A 15,658-nucleotide genomic window follows, 5' to 3' on the forward strand; every position below is an offset into this window, starting at 1 on the left:
AGAGTTGGAAAAGGGACTGTCAAAGTTGCAAATGAAATGCTTTTAATCTTGGGTCTGTATGCTTAGTCAGGTCTAACCTGAAGCTAAACAGCAGCAGCTTCTGGAAATTTTACACTCTCTTTATTTTTAAAATGATATCAAAAACGTATTGCTTTGTCAGTAGTTGTAGACACTTTAAGATCATAAGGTAAGAAACATGTCTCTCATGTTTCTGGTACTAAGGAGTGTGTTGATGGCTCATTTTTGTAGTTATTTGTTTGGTTTTGTTGGAGGGGTGGCATCTATATTGTTGGCAGTCTGGTGAGGTCAGTATGGTTGACGTTCAAAAGTAGAGTAACAACCACAGGAAAAATAGATAGACAGAAAGGGTGTGAAGATAGACTTTCTGGAAAAGAAGGATTGTGTGTAGGTTAGTGTGGGGCTTTGAAGGTAAGATAAAATAAAGATGACTGTAGGAAGCAAGAGATATGTAAGTCTGGGAGGAGATAGCTTGAAACTTAAGGCATTGTAGTAAGGCAGAAAATGGAGACAGTGCTTCTGTAGTCCAGAAGTAGTAGTGGTGTTTAGTGAGTGTTTGCTGATCAGTTGGATGGTCATCTTTTGGATGGATGCTGACTTGGATGGTTGTGTACATGTGTAAGAGCAGTAGCACATTCCTGGATACAAGGGTAAATTTATAGTTTCACACCAGAATCGATTTGGTACTAAATAATTTTTTTCCCACAGGTTTTTGGGGTGCAATCATCTTAGTTAACTTTGTAAGCTGTTTGAAATGCATTCTTTCCATGGAAAACAGATGGGGTAGGGGTGAGGTGGAACCTTGGAAGTCCCCTCCTTTCCGACCCCATTTCCTGCATTTTTTCATTGCAATTGTCTTGGTTGACCTCATAATGTGTGGGAAATGCATTTTGTCCATGGAAAACGGGGTGGGGGTGAGGCGGAACCTAGGGCAGTTCTGTATATCTTCTGTCTCCAGATTTGTGCTGGAATCGATCCTTTACTAGGAGGGGTGTATATAATTTTGCTGCCTCAATAAAAAATTGGTGTATATAATTTTGCTGCCTCAATGAAAAATTGGTGCAGCAATTTATTTTATTGTTTTCTGTAGCAGAGATAAATAAATACCTGGCCAGGTACTGCTGTAGACAGTTTGAATGTTTACCCAGCCTTTTCATCTATTCCTTTAAATCTCGTCAAAAACGTTTGATGTTTTGTGTGTGTGTATGTGTGGTATCAACAAAATTCCCTTTTGTGGTTTATCATGTAATGTTGATAACCCCGTGTTTGTATGTCTTTGTAAGCTGCCCAAGAATCACTGTAGATAACTGACCCAGGTTTGATGTATTTCTGAATTAGTGGAAGCAATGTCGCTTTGTCACACTTCTGACCAGTCAGGAGAACAACAAAGCAGCGTTTCTTAATCTACTCAATTCCAGCGAACAACCAAACATAAACATTTTAATTAGAATATACAATCTGTAAATAGAATTAATGATTATATGTATGAGATCAATTAAGATGATTGCAACGAAAAAAATACACGTGAGACGGGGTCGGGAAGGGGAATTTCTGAGGTTCCACCCCACCCCCACCGCCTCCATTTTCCGCAGAAAGAATGCATTTGCAACAACTTATGAGATCAACTAAGATGATTGCACCCACAAAAACTACGGGAAAAAATAAATTATTTAGTACCGAAATCGAGTCTGGTGTGAAACTATAAATTTATCGATGCAAGTACAGTATTCAGCTTTTGTAACTTTAACATTGAAATTTTACAAGTCATTTGTCTTTTGCTGTATCAACTATACTATCCACAATTCTTTGTAATATATAATGATTGATAATATAAAAGGAAAAGACCTGCCAGAATGTCTTCTGGAAGGTTGTGAGTAATTCTGCTGACCTTACCATTCGACTGGGGGCTTATTTTATCCATTTCCAGCCTTTTGTAGGATTTGAACTGAGAATGTAAAGACATCCAATGAAATTAGATTCCACTGCCAACATTCTACTTATATTCTCCTGTCATTTACTTGTTTCAGTCATTGAACCATGGCCATGCTGGGGCACTGCCTTAAGGGTTATAATCAAACAAATTGATCCCAGTACTTATTTTGTTTTAGGCATGGTACTTATTCTAATGGTCTCTTTTGCTGAGTCACTAAGTTATGCAGGGATGTAAACAAACCAATATTGGTTGTCAAGCAGTGAAAGGAACATACACAAACACAAATCATGCACACACATGTACACTTACACACACACATGCTTTCACACAGTTTCCATTTACGAAATTCACTTATAAGGCATTAGTCAGTCCAGGGCTTTAGTAGAAGGCGCTTACCCAATGTGCTATGTAGTGGAACTGAACCCAAAACCATGAGACTGCAAAGTCAGCTTAATTAACCACACAGCTATACCTGCATCCAATATTGCCATCTGCAGTAATATTAATGATAACAGAAAAAATGTCAATAGAAATATAATCATAATGATTATATTAAAAATAACAAAAAAATGAAACTACAGTAATGAACTGAAGGTCATGAATAACAATATATCAACTCATGTGCCATCCTTTAAAAAAAAACGGAAAAGAACAAGAATGGAAATGTCATTTGTATCATTTTAATGGGGTGCTATCATATCTGGTCTATATAATCAATAGCCAATCTTTATGGGTCTTCACAGAACCCCTAATTTAATCCTGCTGGAATCTACATCACATGCAAACTTAGAATGGTATTATTTCCAAAAGTTCAACATAATATTGGAAATGTCAACACAATACCTTTCAGGAATTCCAAATGGATTTTATAGGCTCAGAGTTTGCATGTATTTTTATGATTTTTATTTGTAAAGCTGTAGAGTGTTTTAAAGCTAAGAAACAAATAATGGGTTGAGAGTAATATTATATACATGTTTATGTGTGTTGTTGTTGTTGTTATTATTATTATTATTGTTGTTGTTGTTATTATTATTACTACTACTTTTATTATTATCATTTTATAATTATTATTAATCAGCAGAAGTTACAAAATGACTCAAAGGAGTTTTGCTCATGATACATATTCTACTAGACATGTGTGTATGTATGTATGTAGAGAGAGATACATACATATACATATACGCAAACATATGCATATTCCAGCATGGAAAACAGATGTTAAATGAAAATGATGATTGTGTGTGTGTGTATGTGTAAAATTATAGTATGTTTATGTGCTTGTACCTCTGCACATGTGTGTGTGTTTGTATCGCTGCTTGAAATGTGGGTTATATAGGCCCGTATCAATGGCATCACAAAAAGAGAACGTTAATATGGTTGCTTAACCAGATATAAAATAAAATTGCAGGCAAATCTCCCTCAGAATCACATCCTACATCCTTAAAAAAAAAGCCTAAGGGCACATTCATGTAGTTTTAGATTCACTATGTTTGAAAAACAAAATGGGATGTTCACAGCTGTTATGCCTTTGATCATAGATCTGCTTACTTAATCAGTGTTAATCTCCAAGTTAAATAACAACCACAAAAGTGTATAATGATTATTCAAGGAAGTACTATTCAAGAATACATGTTTTATTTCCTTTATCTTTTACTTGTCTCAGTCATTAGACTATGGCCATGCTGGGGTCCTACCTTGAAGGGTTTAGTCTAGAGGTTCTCAAATAGGAGTCCATATGACCCTTGTGGGTCCATATAAGAACTTGTTAAAATTGATGTGCAGTAAATTGCTTACACTTGTACAAAACAAAATATTTTAATAATTTTTTTTTATGCAATGGCTGTGAAGGTTCACCCAAATAAAATAGGAATCAAAGGGGTCCATAGGTAAAACAAATGGTTGAGAACCACTGGTTCAGTCAGACAAATTGACCCCAGTACATTTTTTAATGTCTGGTACTTAATCTTTTGGTCTCTTTTGATGAATCACTAATTTTATGGGAACATAAGCAAACTGTTTGTATAGCAGTTTTGGAGAACAGGCACAAAGGCACACATTGGCTTCCATATTTTGGATCATCCCATAAATAATGCAGTTTTTTTATACTTCTTTTATATTTCAAAATTAAGATTAACCAAGTTCTTTTTTAATCTAAAATATACTTCGCTTCATTTTCTACAATGCTCTTTCATCTATCTGGTAGACTTTGAAGGCCTCCCACTTCCAAAAATTCATGTGTCCATGACGAAAAATACTCCTCCAGAATTTATATTTTTTCCATCCAAATGATTTTGAAGACTGCAGAATAAATGATAATTAGATGGGTCAATGTCTGGTGAATATCATTTTCCATTCAAACTGCTCCAGTCTTTGGAATGTCATCCTAGCTGTTTGTGGTCAAGCATTATCCTGATGGAAGAACACATATCATCTTGAAACCAAAGATGGTTGTTTTTCTTCTAGCGCTGATCTCCTTTCTTATTGTTTGGTTTGGGTTTAAAAGTTCAAAGTGGGCTAAACCTTTCATATCCCACCAAACTGATAACAACACCTTGTGTGGGTGAAGACTTTCTGTAGCCCGGGGAGCTGTTGTTTCTCCTTTCCCTACTCTCTGTCTTGGGCACTTGACATTTTTAAAGAGAACCTATTTCTCGTCATTATTCAGTCCAAAAAAGGTTCATTCATGAGACATGACAGCAAAGAAGAGCACACATTCACTCTCTGCATGTGATTAGACTCGGAAAGTTTGCGAGGAACACATTGACTCAATTTGCTGACTCTTCTGATGGCACGCAGGTGTTGATGAATGATTGAATGACCAAATCCAAGCTTCTCTTCTAGTTCTTCAACAGTTACAATGGGATTTTGTTCCACCAGGGCTTGCAGGACATCCTTGTCAAGCTCTACAGATCTTCCAGTACAAGGCTCGTTTTCTGGGCTGTAGTTTCCAGCTCAATTTCTGGAACTACCGTTGACACTAGCTTATGCTTGTTGTCTGATCTCCATATACTGCATTAATATTCCTCACACTTTCTGTTACATTATTGCCTTTATTGTACTCATAAAGCAAAATGCCAAATATGCCCCTTTGTCACTTCCATTATAGCTTTGAAAAATTAACTGTTAAAATTGAACTGCACTCTTCAAAACTAGCACAAAGAATAAGGTAAGGTAAAATTACTACTGTTTTTATAGCAAGTTGATGCAGGTAGTTTATTCCATCCCCACTCTGACTTTTAATTCTATACAAAGGGCTTCCAAACAGTTTTCATCTACCAAATTCACTCACAAGGTATTTTGTCAGCCTCAAACTATGTGAGTGTAAAGCAAGGTCCTTAACAACACAACCATACCTGTGCCTATTAATAATAAATTTTGTATATTTGAGGTTTACAAAAAATGTTTTAAAATAGGGAAGCCAACATCACTTTGAGTATCAAATATAATTACTCTGAAATAGTTGAGCCAGTATGGTTGGTAGTCTCTATGTGATTGCTTGACCAACCAGTATTGCCAATATAAATGTTGGTTGGTAGTCATACTATACATATATATATATATATATATAATATATATATATATATAATATATATATATATATAATATATATATATATGGAGAGTTTACGAAAAAAACAACAAAAGACGAAGACAGGTGGTGTACAAAACAAACAGATGTATTAGTATAATGCTCAGGAATAGAAAAAGTATTTTACGTTTCAAGCCTACGCTCTTCTACAGAAAGAGACACAGAAAACAAGGAAAGAAAAAAATGTGTGTAGTGGCTAACGATCTATCATGGCGTCTCCATATATATATGTTTATGGAGAGAGAGAGAGAGAGAGAGAAAGAAAGAGTTAACATAAGAAGTGCGAGACGAGGACACATACTAGGTTTGGTAGCAGGTAATGAGTAATGGATCCCCCTCACACATAGACACAGTGTAAGAGAGACAGAATCATAGAAACAGAAGAGAGGGAGAGGGAGTAAATGATTGAGTTGTAATGAGAGATGTTCAATTTTACCAATACATTTTTGATGGAGTAGATTGTGACTATGTTAATGAAATTTTAAAGAATTATAACAAATGTTTGTTGCAAATATACAAATGAGAAATTTGTTTTATTTTATTTTAAGGTAATAAATATTTTCCTTTTGAAAATTAGTATTCATTTCATCATTTTGCATAAGCACCAAGAGATTGGAAAGATATGATTTAACAACTATAAATATTGTATGTATGCCAAATTTCCTGTGTTTATGTGTGTATATCAGTTTTAAATGGTGGAATTTGAAGTAAATAAAGTCATAAATAATAGTGTGAACATACTGGGTTAAAAGAAAACCTTCTGGACTAAAAAAAGTTGAGGGTTGCCTGTAAACATGACAGACTTTCTACTATTGTACTAAAGCAATCCTTCAAATTTCTCTCTCCATTTTAGAAGTTTTGTTCTTAGTAGTAAGAATTGTAAATCTATTTATGTGTATATAGATGTGTATGTATGTGTGTGTGTGTGTATATATATATATATGTATCATTATCATCATCTGTTTTCCATGCTAGCATGAGTTGGATGGTTTGACCGGGGTCAGGGAAGCCAGGAGGCTGCACCAGGCTCCAGTCTGATCTGGCAGTGTTTCTACAGCTAGATGCCCTTCCTAACGCCAACCAGTGTAGGTAGTGGGTGCTTTTTATGTACCACTGGCACAGGTGCCAGGGGAGGCAGGCTAATCCCTCAACTATTGCAGGTGTTATATTACAAAAACTACCGCGATAGCTGAATATCCATGAAATAGAAACAGTACTGTACTGTATATTTTATAAAATTATTTTTATAATTTGTATTTATATATTTTATTATAAATGCAAAACGACACCATGCACTTCCCAAGTTTCGTTTTCCATATAGTATGTGCGATTCTTTGTTTACTCATCTACGGTACACTACGTATTTTCTTTTAATATATTTCAATCAATGTGTTATACTGTGCATTATGTACTCTATTTTTATTTATTCATTTTTAGGTGTGAAAATGCTTATTTTGCCACAGAAATAATTAAAATCTAAAATAATATAAGTATCTATCGGCCATAGATAGATTTTATAGTTTTATACACAATATATTCACATTAAATTGCAGTCCTAGTTAGGGCTTCTTTGACTACTAAGTATATATTCATTCAATTCCCTTAACCCTTTTGATACCAACCTGTCTGAAACTGCCTCTGGCTCTGTAGTACAAATGTCTTGTTTTCAAAAGTTTTGAATCAAAATCTTAGTCACAGTTTATGTTCCTAACACTAGCTTAATGATAACTAAGTTATTTACAAAATTTTTTTGTTATATTTAAAATTAATTGAAAGAAACACAGAGCATCTCAACAGAAATATGGTAATAAAAGAGTTAAATCCTTAACGGTCACCCTAAGTTTTAAACAATTTATATAGCCTTTGTCTGTCCTTGTTTGTCCCCTCTATGTTTAGCCCTTTGTGGGCAATAAAGAAATAAAAAAAAAGAAATAAAAAAAAATATATAGCCACATAGTATTTCACAGTAATTTCTGCTTTCATCTACATTCAGACCCTATGACTCCCTCACCTAAATTACACTTCGAACAGTACTTCCAAACACTGAACTCTTTAATTTGCTTCAACTACCTGCAAGGGTACACCCTTGAATGTTGCTACATTGACATGTCTACCCTGGCTGAATTTATAATGCAAGTGAATGAACAGGATACAATTAGATGCTATATCTTAGGACACTCATGCAGCAAAAGCACATGTTGGACTGAGATTTAATGTGAATGTATTTTTTTATGTCATGTGTGTGTGTGTATGTATATATATATATATATATATATATAAAATGATTGAGATGTTGCTATTGAAGGAACAACAAATGCAAAAGAAAATAGTCATCATCAGATTTGATGGACAACTAAGAAAGCAAATACATTACTTTTACAGTCTGTTTTTCTTCATTGTCTTACCATCTCTTTCTTTCTCATTTTCTTTCCTTCCCATTTTGCTCATTTTCTTCTCAGTCAATGACTGAGCTACATGATTATTGTTATTGTGTAAATGAGAATAAGATTTTCTTCAGCTCTGTAATGATACCATAATTGATATTATAGTTGTTTTCTTACTTACTTACCCCGCTTCTCTCTCTCTCTCTCTCTCTCTCTCTCTCTCTCTCTCTCTCTCTCTCTCTCTCTCTCTCTCTCTCTCTCTCTCTCTCTCTCTCAGTAGATTAAATGATAAATCTAAGACTACATACAAATACCATCACTGGCTTTTGGCTTGTAAGAAATACCAAGCAGACATTTTTTCAAATCCCTTACCATTATTTATAGCACATCTAAACTCAAAGTTTAATCCTTTCCTTCAAAGACTTATTCACTGATTAATCCAAATTCTGGCTCTTCTACATTTGTTACAGTTTATAGCTTCTCCACTGATAGCTATCTGTATTATCTAAATAGACAAAACAGATTGGTAGATTGATAGACTGATTACTAGATAACTAGACAAGATTGCTGGATAAATTGACAGATTGATAAGATAGACAGGAGTTATCTAAGAAGTGCATTTAGCAGCACAATGTTCCTAGTTCAATTCCACTGGGCAGGACCATGTGCAAGAGTCTTCTATCATAGCCTCAAGTTAACCAATGTTTGAGTGAAATTTGATTGATGAAAATGATTGAATCCTGTCGGTGGCACGTCTCTGCTGGTGGCACGTAAAGAGCACCCACTACACTCAGAGTGGTTGCATTAGGAAGGCATCCAGCTGTAGAAACACTGCCAGATCAGACTGGAGCCTGGTGCAGCCTCCTGACTTCCCAGACCCCAGTTGAACTGTCCAACCCATGCTAGCATGGAAAATGGACGTTAAATGATGATGATGATGATATGTGAGTGTGTGAATGCAAGTATATTTCTTTTATTATTGTATTGATTTGGAGAAAAGGCTTCTACCACAAACCGCACAACCCTCCATGATCATTGAGATCAATATGGTTAAAGTTTCTCCTCTTGTATATTTGAATATGCATGTTTGTGTGGCAATACTGGTACCGTATGTATATTGTATATTGGTGTAAATCAAATGGATTGAACAAAAATCACTTATGGTGTTTAGACTCTGAGAAAGTAAACTGTCATTCAATAGAGATCGATAGAAAATAATGGTAGTAGACTATGTACTTGGGTTAGGGTACATGACTAGGAGTCTGGATGTTGGTTCCTCAGCATAGCTGCAGTTCAGAGCCTGAAACCATTAAAACAATATAATTTAGAAGTAATATTTTTAATGGTTTAGGGCAGGAGGAAGGGTTAATTCCCATGACCCTCTTAGGTCCTCAAACGCCGGAAAGATATTGGTTTCAAATTTTGGCACAAGGCCATCAATTTTGGGGGAGGGGTAACTCAATTGCATTATCCCTAGTGCTCAACTGGTACTTGTATTATCGACCCTGAACAGATGAATTTGAATCAGAATGTAAAGCTGGATAAAATACCATTAAGCAATTAGCCTGGCGTGCCAATAATTCTGCCAGCTCACAGTCCCAGACACTGAAAAGACACTAATATCATGAATGTTCAACTTAAATTATCTGTAATTATGCAGGAGCGTGTGGTCAGTAGAAAGAGAATTCCAGAGAGGTGGTGCTCTGGAAAGAAAGGGTTGGAAAAATAGTTAGTGTGGGGTACTGGGACAGGTGGAAGGAGGCAGTCAAAAGGACAAGAAGAGGAAGAGAGGTTGGTTGTCCCAGCCTGAGGTGGTATGAAATTAGCTAGTTAAGAGGAGTGGAGGCTGTTATATTTGTGGTTGATAATAGAACATGCAGAAAGGAAGAAGAGGTGGTACATTTATGGGCCAGAGATTGTAACATGTTAGTGAGTTAGTAGTTTCCAACCTGTCAGCTGGCCTACTTTTGGATGTGATCTCTGATGCCTGTGTATGTTTGTAAAATTAGCAGAGAAATTAGTAATTTATCAAGTGATTTAATGCTGTTGGATGTTATGATATTCTTTTTCATTGAAACCAATGTCTTTTATTTCAGACTATTGAAAAGCTGCTATTTACTGCATTCCCTGCTCTGTCTGTGGCATTATGGATATGGGCAACAATGTCTGTTGTAAAACTAAGCCTGCTGCCTTATCTTACAATAGCCTTTGGGTAAGTAATTCCCTTGTTGAAATACATTTATCATTTACTATCTTTTATGTTTGTGTTAACATGCAAAAATGGTTGTAAAGCTGCAGAAAAAACAAAAACAAGCATTCTCTTGCTATAATAGATTGTTTTTTTTTTATTTATTTACTTTTTATTTTATAATTTATTCACTGTATAGACCAGAAATTTACTAATGCCATCAATTTTTACAATATAATACAAGGCTTTGGAAAATCCATATTAATGTTTGAACATCTTGAAAAACATGTTATTCATAATTTCGTTATACACAAGTTTGATTGCTAAAACATAAGTATGATTAATGAAACACAGTAAGCACTGAAAACAGACATGAATGAATGAATGTCTGTTTTCAATGAGTTGGATGAGTATATACTACTGACGCATCGTTTTACAACTGATGACTGAAGAGGATATCTATGGCAGATCTGTTCACTCACAGATTTTAAAATTATTTTTTTTAACTAAACTGTTTGAAACTTCATGTACTGGTGTAATTTCTCATGCTCAACACAGTTTACTTTCAACATTTTTGACAAAATTTTTTATTTTAGAAGTTATTTCATCTTAGAGTTGTCATATTGGGATAATTTTAACCAATCAACAACATGTATTCAATTGAAGAAAGTTACTGCTGTTTGCAATAGTAATCGAAGAGGAACAACTTCTGAGTCATCTTACTCTGCTTTATTCGTATGTTGAGCAAAGGATGAAGGGAAAGTGTTGCTCCTTGGTCATAGCTGACACAAAAGAGAAGCTTTCAGCCACAAGAAAGATGATGCCACCCTTATCCTTTCTTCTTTTCTAAGTCAGCATCATGCATTCCTTACTCTTTCCCACTGTACTGGCAGATAGCCACTTCTACACTATCAACTACCAACCAGTGAGCGAACTTGTCACCACTACTACTACAATTTCTGCTGTATCTCTAACTACATATTGGATAAACGAATAAATATATGTAAATAATATTTCTTCCTTGTTGGTGTTGATTTTTCAATGTTTACTAGTTACTCCGACACAAGAACCCCCCCCCCAAAAAAAAAAACAGCGTGTAATATGCAACATAGGCAGTAAACAAAAAATGAAACAGAACAGAGTGGTACCATTTAGTAGAAATGACTCGGAGGTTGTTCCTCATTGATTGGTTAAAATTAGCCAAATATGACAACTTTAACATGAAGTAACTTCTAAAATACGAAATTTTGTCAAAAATGTTGAAAGTAAACTGCTGAGCATGAGAAATTATACCAATATATGAACTTTCAAACTATTTAGTTAAAAAAAAATAATTAAAAAAAATCTGTGAGTGAAACTGAACAGATCCTCTATGGCTGATCACAACTATCCTTTACTTGACAGTAAATGCAGGTAAAATATTGTCAAGTAATATTTTATTTAATCATCAGTGCTTTCATATTTATCACTTGAATCTACTTTTCAAAGAAATTAATATTTTTAATTTTGTCAAATTATTGTGAGCAACTTAGTACCGTTCATTTTAGGTGTCAGAAGGATCCTGACTGTAGCTTCTGCAATACTGCCCCTCCTATCTGACCACGTATTATCTATTGCAGAAAACACTTGTTCAAGTATGAAGAAGACAAAGAATGTATTCTACAACACTAAGATTTTTCTTTACTAAATATGTTTTTCTTTGTAATGAGCAAAAATAAATTTGCTACTTTTCTTCATACTTAACGTTATGTGTTGTCCAGATTTCTATTTTGGAACTGCACAAAGCTCTTTGCAATAACTTCATCAAATAATTGATCAGTCTATATTACTTGTTTTCCAATTCTTTGGTCGAGATTAACTGCAGACTGTTCAATACTGGGCCAAGATGTGTCTTCAGAACTTAACCTTGCAATGTCTCCCACCAGTTCAAAGTGTTTTTTTCTTTTAGGTCTTGGTATGGCAGACATGTTTCATAAAAAAAAACTTTTATGTTTTTTCTTCACTTTTTCAATGCTTTCACCATTTTCTCCAAATTTTCTCAGCAAATTTTCTCTTCATTTTGAGGCACAAATTCACAGTTTTTCTATTTCTTCTCTATTTGTCATTAGATTTTGTATTTCTAGTTTGCTATCTGCTGTGTTGGAATTATTCTTTTCTATGGCCAGAATCAATTTATTGAAAAGGCCAAGCTGTCCATGTACAAACCATAAATACCTTTTCTCAAAAATCATTTTCAAAGAATTGTTTTATTTGTCATGGGCAGTGTTCTTGGTGACAAAAGTAAGATTTCAAACCCAGCAAAAATGTTAAGAATTCTTTCTGCTGCCTGTAACATTGACAAGACTAGTGTTACTATGTTATACTAGCTCTTTGTATTGCACTCCAGCAAAGACAGAAAATTTTCTTTAGCTGTGTTACATGAACTGTATATGTGAAATTATATATGAAAATTTTCAAAATAGTTGCTTTGGTGTCAATTGGTAATAGATCAACAGTTGTGCACAATGTGTGCAGCACAGCTAATGCTAACTAAGTCGCTTTCAAGTTTGTTTTTAATCAGTGTTTTTGTTGTACATCATCAACATTTGTGTTGCCCTTGTCTCCATGAAGTCCAACAATTTTTCCTGTCAAACTGTGATTGTCAATAACTGTGACTAGGGCATTAATCAAGGTCTCAACTATCTCAACTGGAAAAAGTCTGCATGTCCCAAAATTTAACTTCTATTCCTTAACCAGGAATGTAATACTAAATAATATAAAGTATCACTTAACATCTTTTTGATTTGAAGCATCCATAGAAATTATCGCAAAATTTGTTCTTGCTAGGTCTTTAGCAAACTCAGATTTAAAATCACATTTTGTCTACTCTTGATGAAACTTTAACTCAAAACGTTTTGATCAGTTTTAATGAACATTTGGATGTCTTGAAATTCGTTTTATGAAAAACTGTAAAAAGACTTCACCAGGTGGTGCTATTAAGTTAGACATGGCCTGGGCCAATACTGGCCAAAATCTATCTAAGTTACTGTATTTGTGATTTAATTGTGAAGAGAAAATGGCATCAGTGGCTGTCACAGTGAGATTGTTTTTATTCTTTTTTTATTGATTATTCAGGAAGCAGGGGCAATGCTTATGACCCTTTACAAGACCTCTGTTAGTAGTAGGAGAGATAGAGACAATGGTATAATCAAACTAGAGATCTGACCTGAATGCTTTTAACAGAGCTGACTTACCTCCAACCAAAGCACCCAAGGACCACAAGGTGTTGTTAAATTTTGAGACAGATTAAATCTGCCACCTAAATAGGCATCACTGGGATTTGAATCAAAAATGCTGAGAGTCAGGACAAACACTGCATGGCATTCCATTGAATGCTCTGATGGTTCTACTTGCCAACCACTCTAAACTGGTACATTATTTACTGACTCTTGAAGAATGAAAAGAAGGCATTTCATTCATCACTCTAATGACACCATTTACCATCTGTAAGTTGATGTCTGAGGGGGGGGGGTAGGAAGGAGAAGAATCCATAGAGCTTGTCCACTAGGGAGAAAGAGTGTAGGTTGAAGGTGGTAGGATGCAGGCTATGAGCTAGTTGAGAGAAGCAGAGACTTTTGTGGTAGGGGTAAAATAGGCAAAGGAGGAAAGGAGGGGATAGAGAGAGTAAGAGCAACTGAAGGATAAGGTTTTAGTGGATTTTTTGCCCATCTTTAGGATGGCTAACATTTGGTTGTAAGCTAAGATGTTTGTGTATGATAGATGAAGGAGTAGTATTTTATTGTATGAGTCTTGCATGACATTTGCATTGTATTCGAACTTGGATCTATCTACAAATCAGTTGTCTGACATTGAATCCACACAGCCATTACATCTTCAAAGTGGAGAAGTTAAGGGCATTGGAGATGAAAAGAAAGGATGGTAGGGGATAAAGGCCAGGAAGAATGGATTTACATATATACACACACACACACACACACACACACACATACATGCACTCATGACGCATGCACGCTCATACAAACAGACAGAGACAGAGGGTGTATATACAGAGAAAGGGAGAGAGAGTGGACAGATAAGCAATGAAAGATAGAAATTGGAAGGGATGGAAAAGAAGAGAAGGAAGAGGAAGGAGAGAGGGGTATCAGAGAAAGTGTATGAAGTGTAAAAGGGTGAGATAAGTGTTAAGGCAAGATAATATGAGGGTGAAGGTAAAAATAACATCAAAAATGGGGATAGAATAAGAGGAGAGCAGCAGTGGTTTGTCAGCAGACATAGTTATTAAAAGCTTAACTTTCTTCCTCCTCCCAGGTCATTCTTCTCCTTGAAGGAAACCATCTGTTAATTTTCTTTCTTTTTTTTTTTTGTTTAGCTAATTATCCAGTTGTTCAGACCATTATATTAGGACTTTTGCTGTTGTTGTTTAGCCCCGAGTCAGCCCTGACTGAGTTGACTTATTAATCAAAGTTATTCCCATAGTGACCATCTTGTCTTATTTTTTCTTTTCTTTTAAACTCGTTTGATACAACCCTTCTGAGACTACCCCTGGTTGTTTGAAACAAACCTCCCTGTTTTAAAGTGATTTAAATTAAAACTTCCCATCAAAATTTCATGTTATAAATGCCAGCTTAATGACAAAGATACTTGGATCTTTGTGGTTATCGTCATTGCATGCCGGAATCTTTTAAAAAATGTTTCTAATGTGTCATATAGATGTAATTTTTGATGCTGAATCTGAATTTGTTATTCATTTATTGACAGAAAAATTTTGCCAAAATATCGAAGGTGTTCAAAGCCAATCAAAAAACAGCACATTCATTGCCTCTTCATCATCTGTCACAGTAGTGAGAAAGAGGGGAGGGGGCACAGACATGTCAAAACATTAAACTAGCTACAGTAAACAGTGAAAAACATTAAAAGATTTGCAAGCAAATTAAATATTTAAAAGCTAAGAGCGTGTGGTAAGTAGCTTGCTTACCAACCACGTGGTTCTGGGTTCAGTCCCACTGCTATAGCTTTGGGCCAACCAAAGCCTTGTGAGAAGATTTGGTAGACGGAAACTGAAAGAAGCCTGTTGTATATATATGTATATGTTTGTGTGTCTGTTTGTCCCCCTCCCGCTACCACCACCATCGCATGACAATTGATGCTGGTATGTTTACATCCCTGTAACTTAGCAGTTTGGCAAAAGCAACCAATAGAATACGTACTAGGCTTACAAAAGAATAAGTCCTGTGGTCTATTTGTTCAACTAAAGGCGGTGCTCCAGCATGGCCTCAGTCAAATGACTGAAACAAATAAAAGAGTAAGCCAATAGAAGTTACTAGAAATAACAATCAAAACATTGCTTAAAACAAACATTAAAACAAACTCATGAACGAAAGTTTACAATACACTAGGATTTTATCAAATAAATTATCTTTCTCATATCTCCTTCTCCACATGAGTTCACAAAGATAAGAGTCAACCATGGAGCAGTGTGTCCCACACCATCATTTGTTTCTACACTTTAAAGACGCCCAGGTACTCTCAATTTATTGATTACACTCA

At 35.2% G+C, this 15,658-nt stretch overlaps 1 protein-coding gene across 2 annotated transcripts in view; it reads left to right on the forward strand.

The window, feature by feature from the left end:
* LOC115211136 overlaps positions 1–15,658 on the forward strand; it is a 238,671-nt gene that overhangs the window by 166,796 nt on the left and 56,217 nt on the right. For both annotated transcript variants that reach the window (XM_036502257.1, XM_036502258.1), the window contains exon 6: positions 10,020–10,135. In XM_036502257.1, the coding sequence (XP_036358150.1) occupies positions 10,020–10,135 (116 nt within the window). The remainder of the gene's footprint in view (positions 1–10,019; positions 10,136–15,658) is intronic.

The sequence above is a fragment of the Octopus sinensis genome, linkage group LG4 (assembly GCF_006345805.1).
Source record: "Octopus sinensis linkage group LG4, ASM634580v1, whole genome shotgun sequence".
NCBI classification, from domain to species: domain Eukaryota; kingdom Metazoa; phylum Mollusca; class Cephalopoda; order Octopoda; family Octopodidae; genus Octopus; species Octopus sinensis.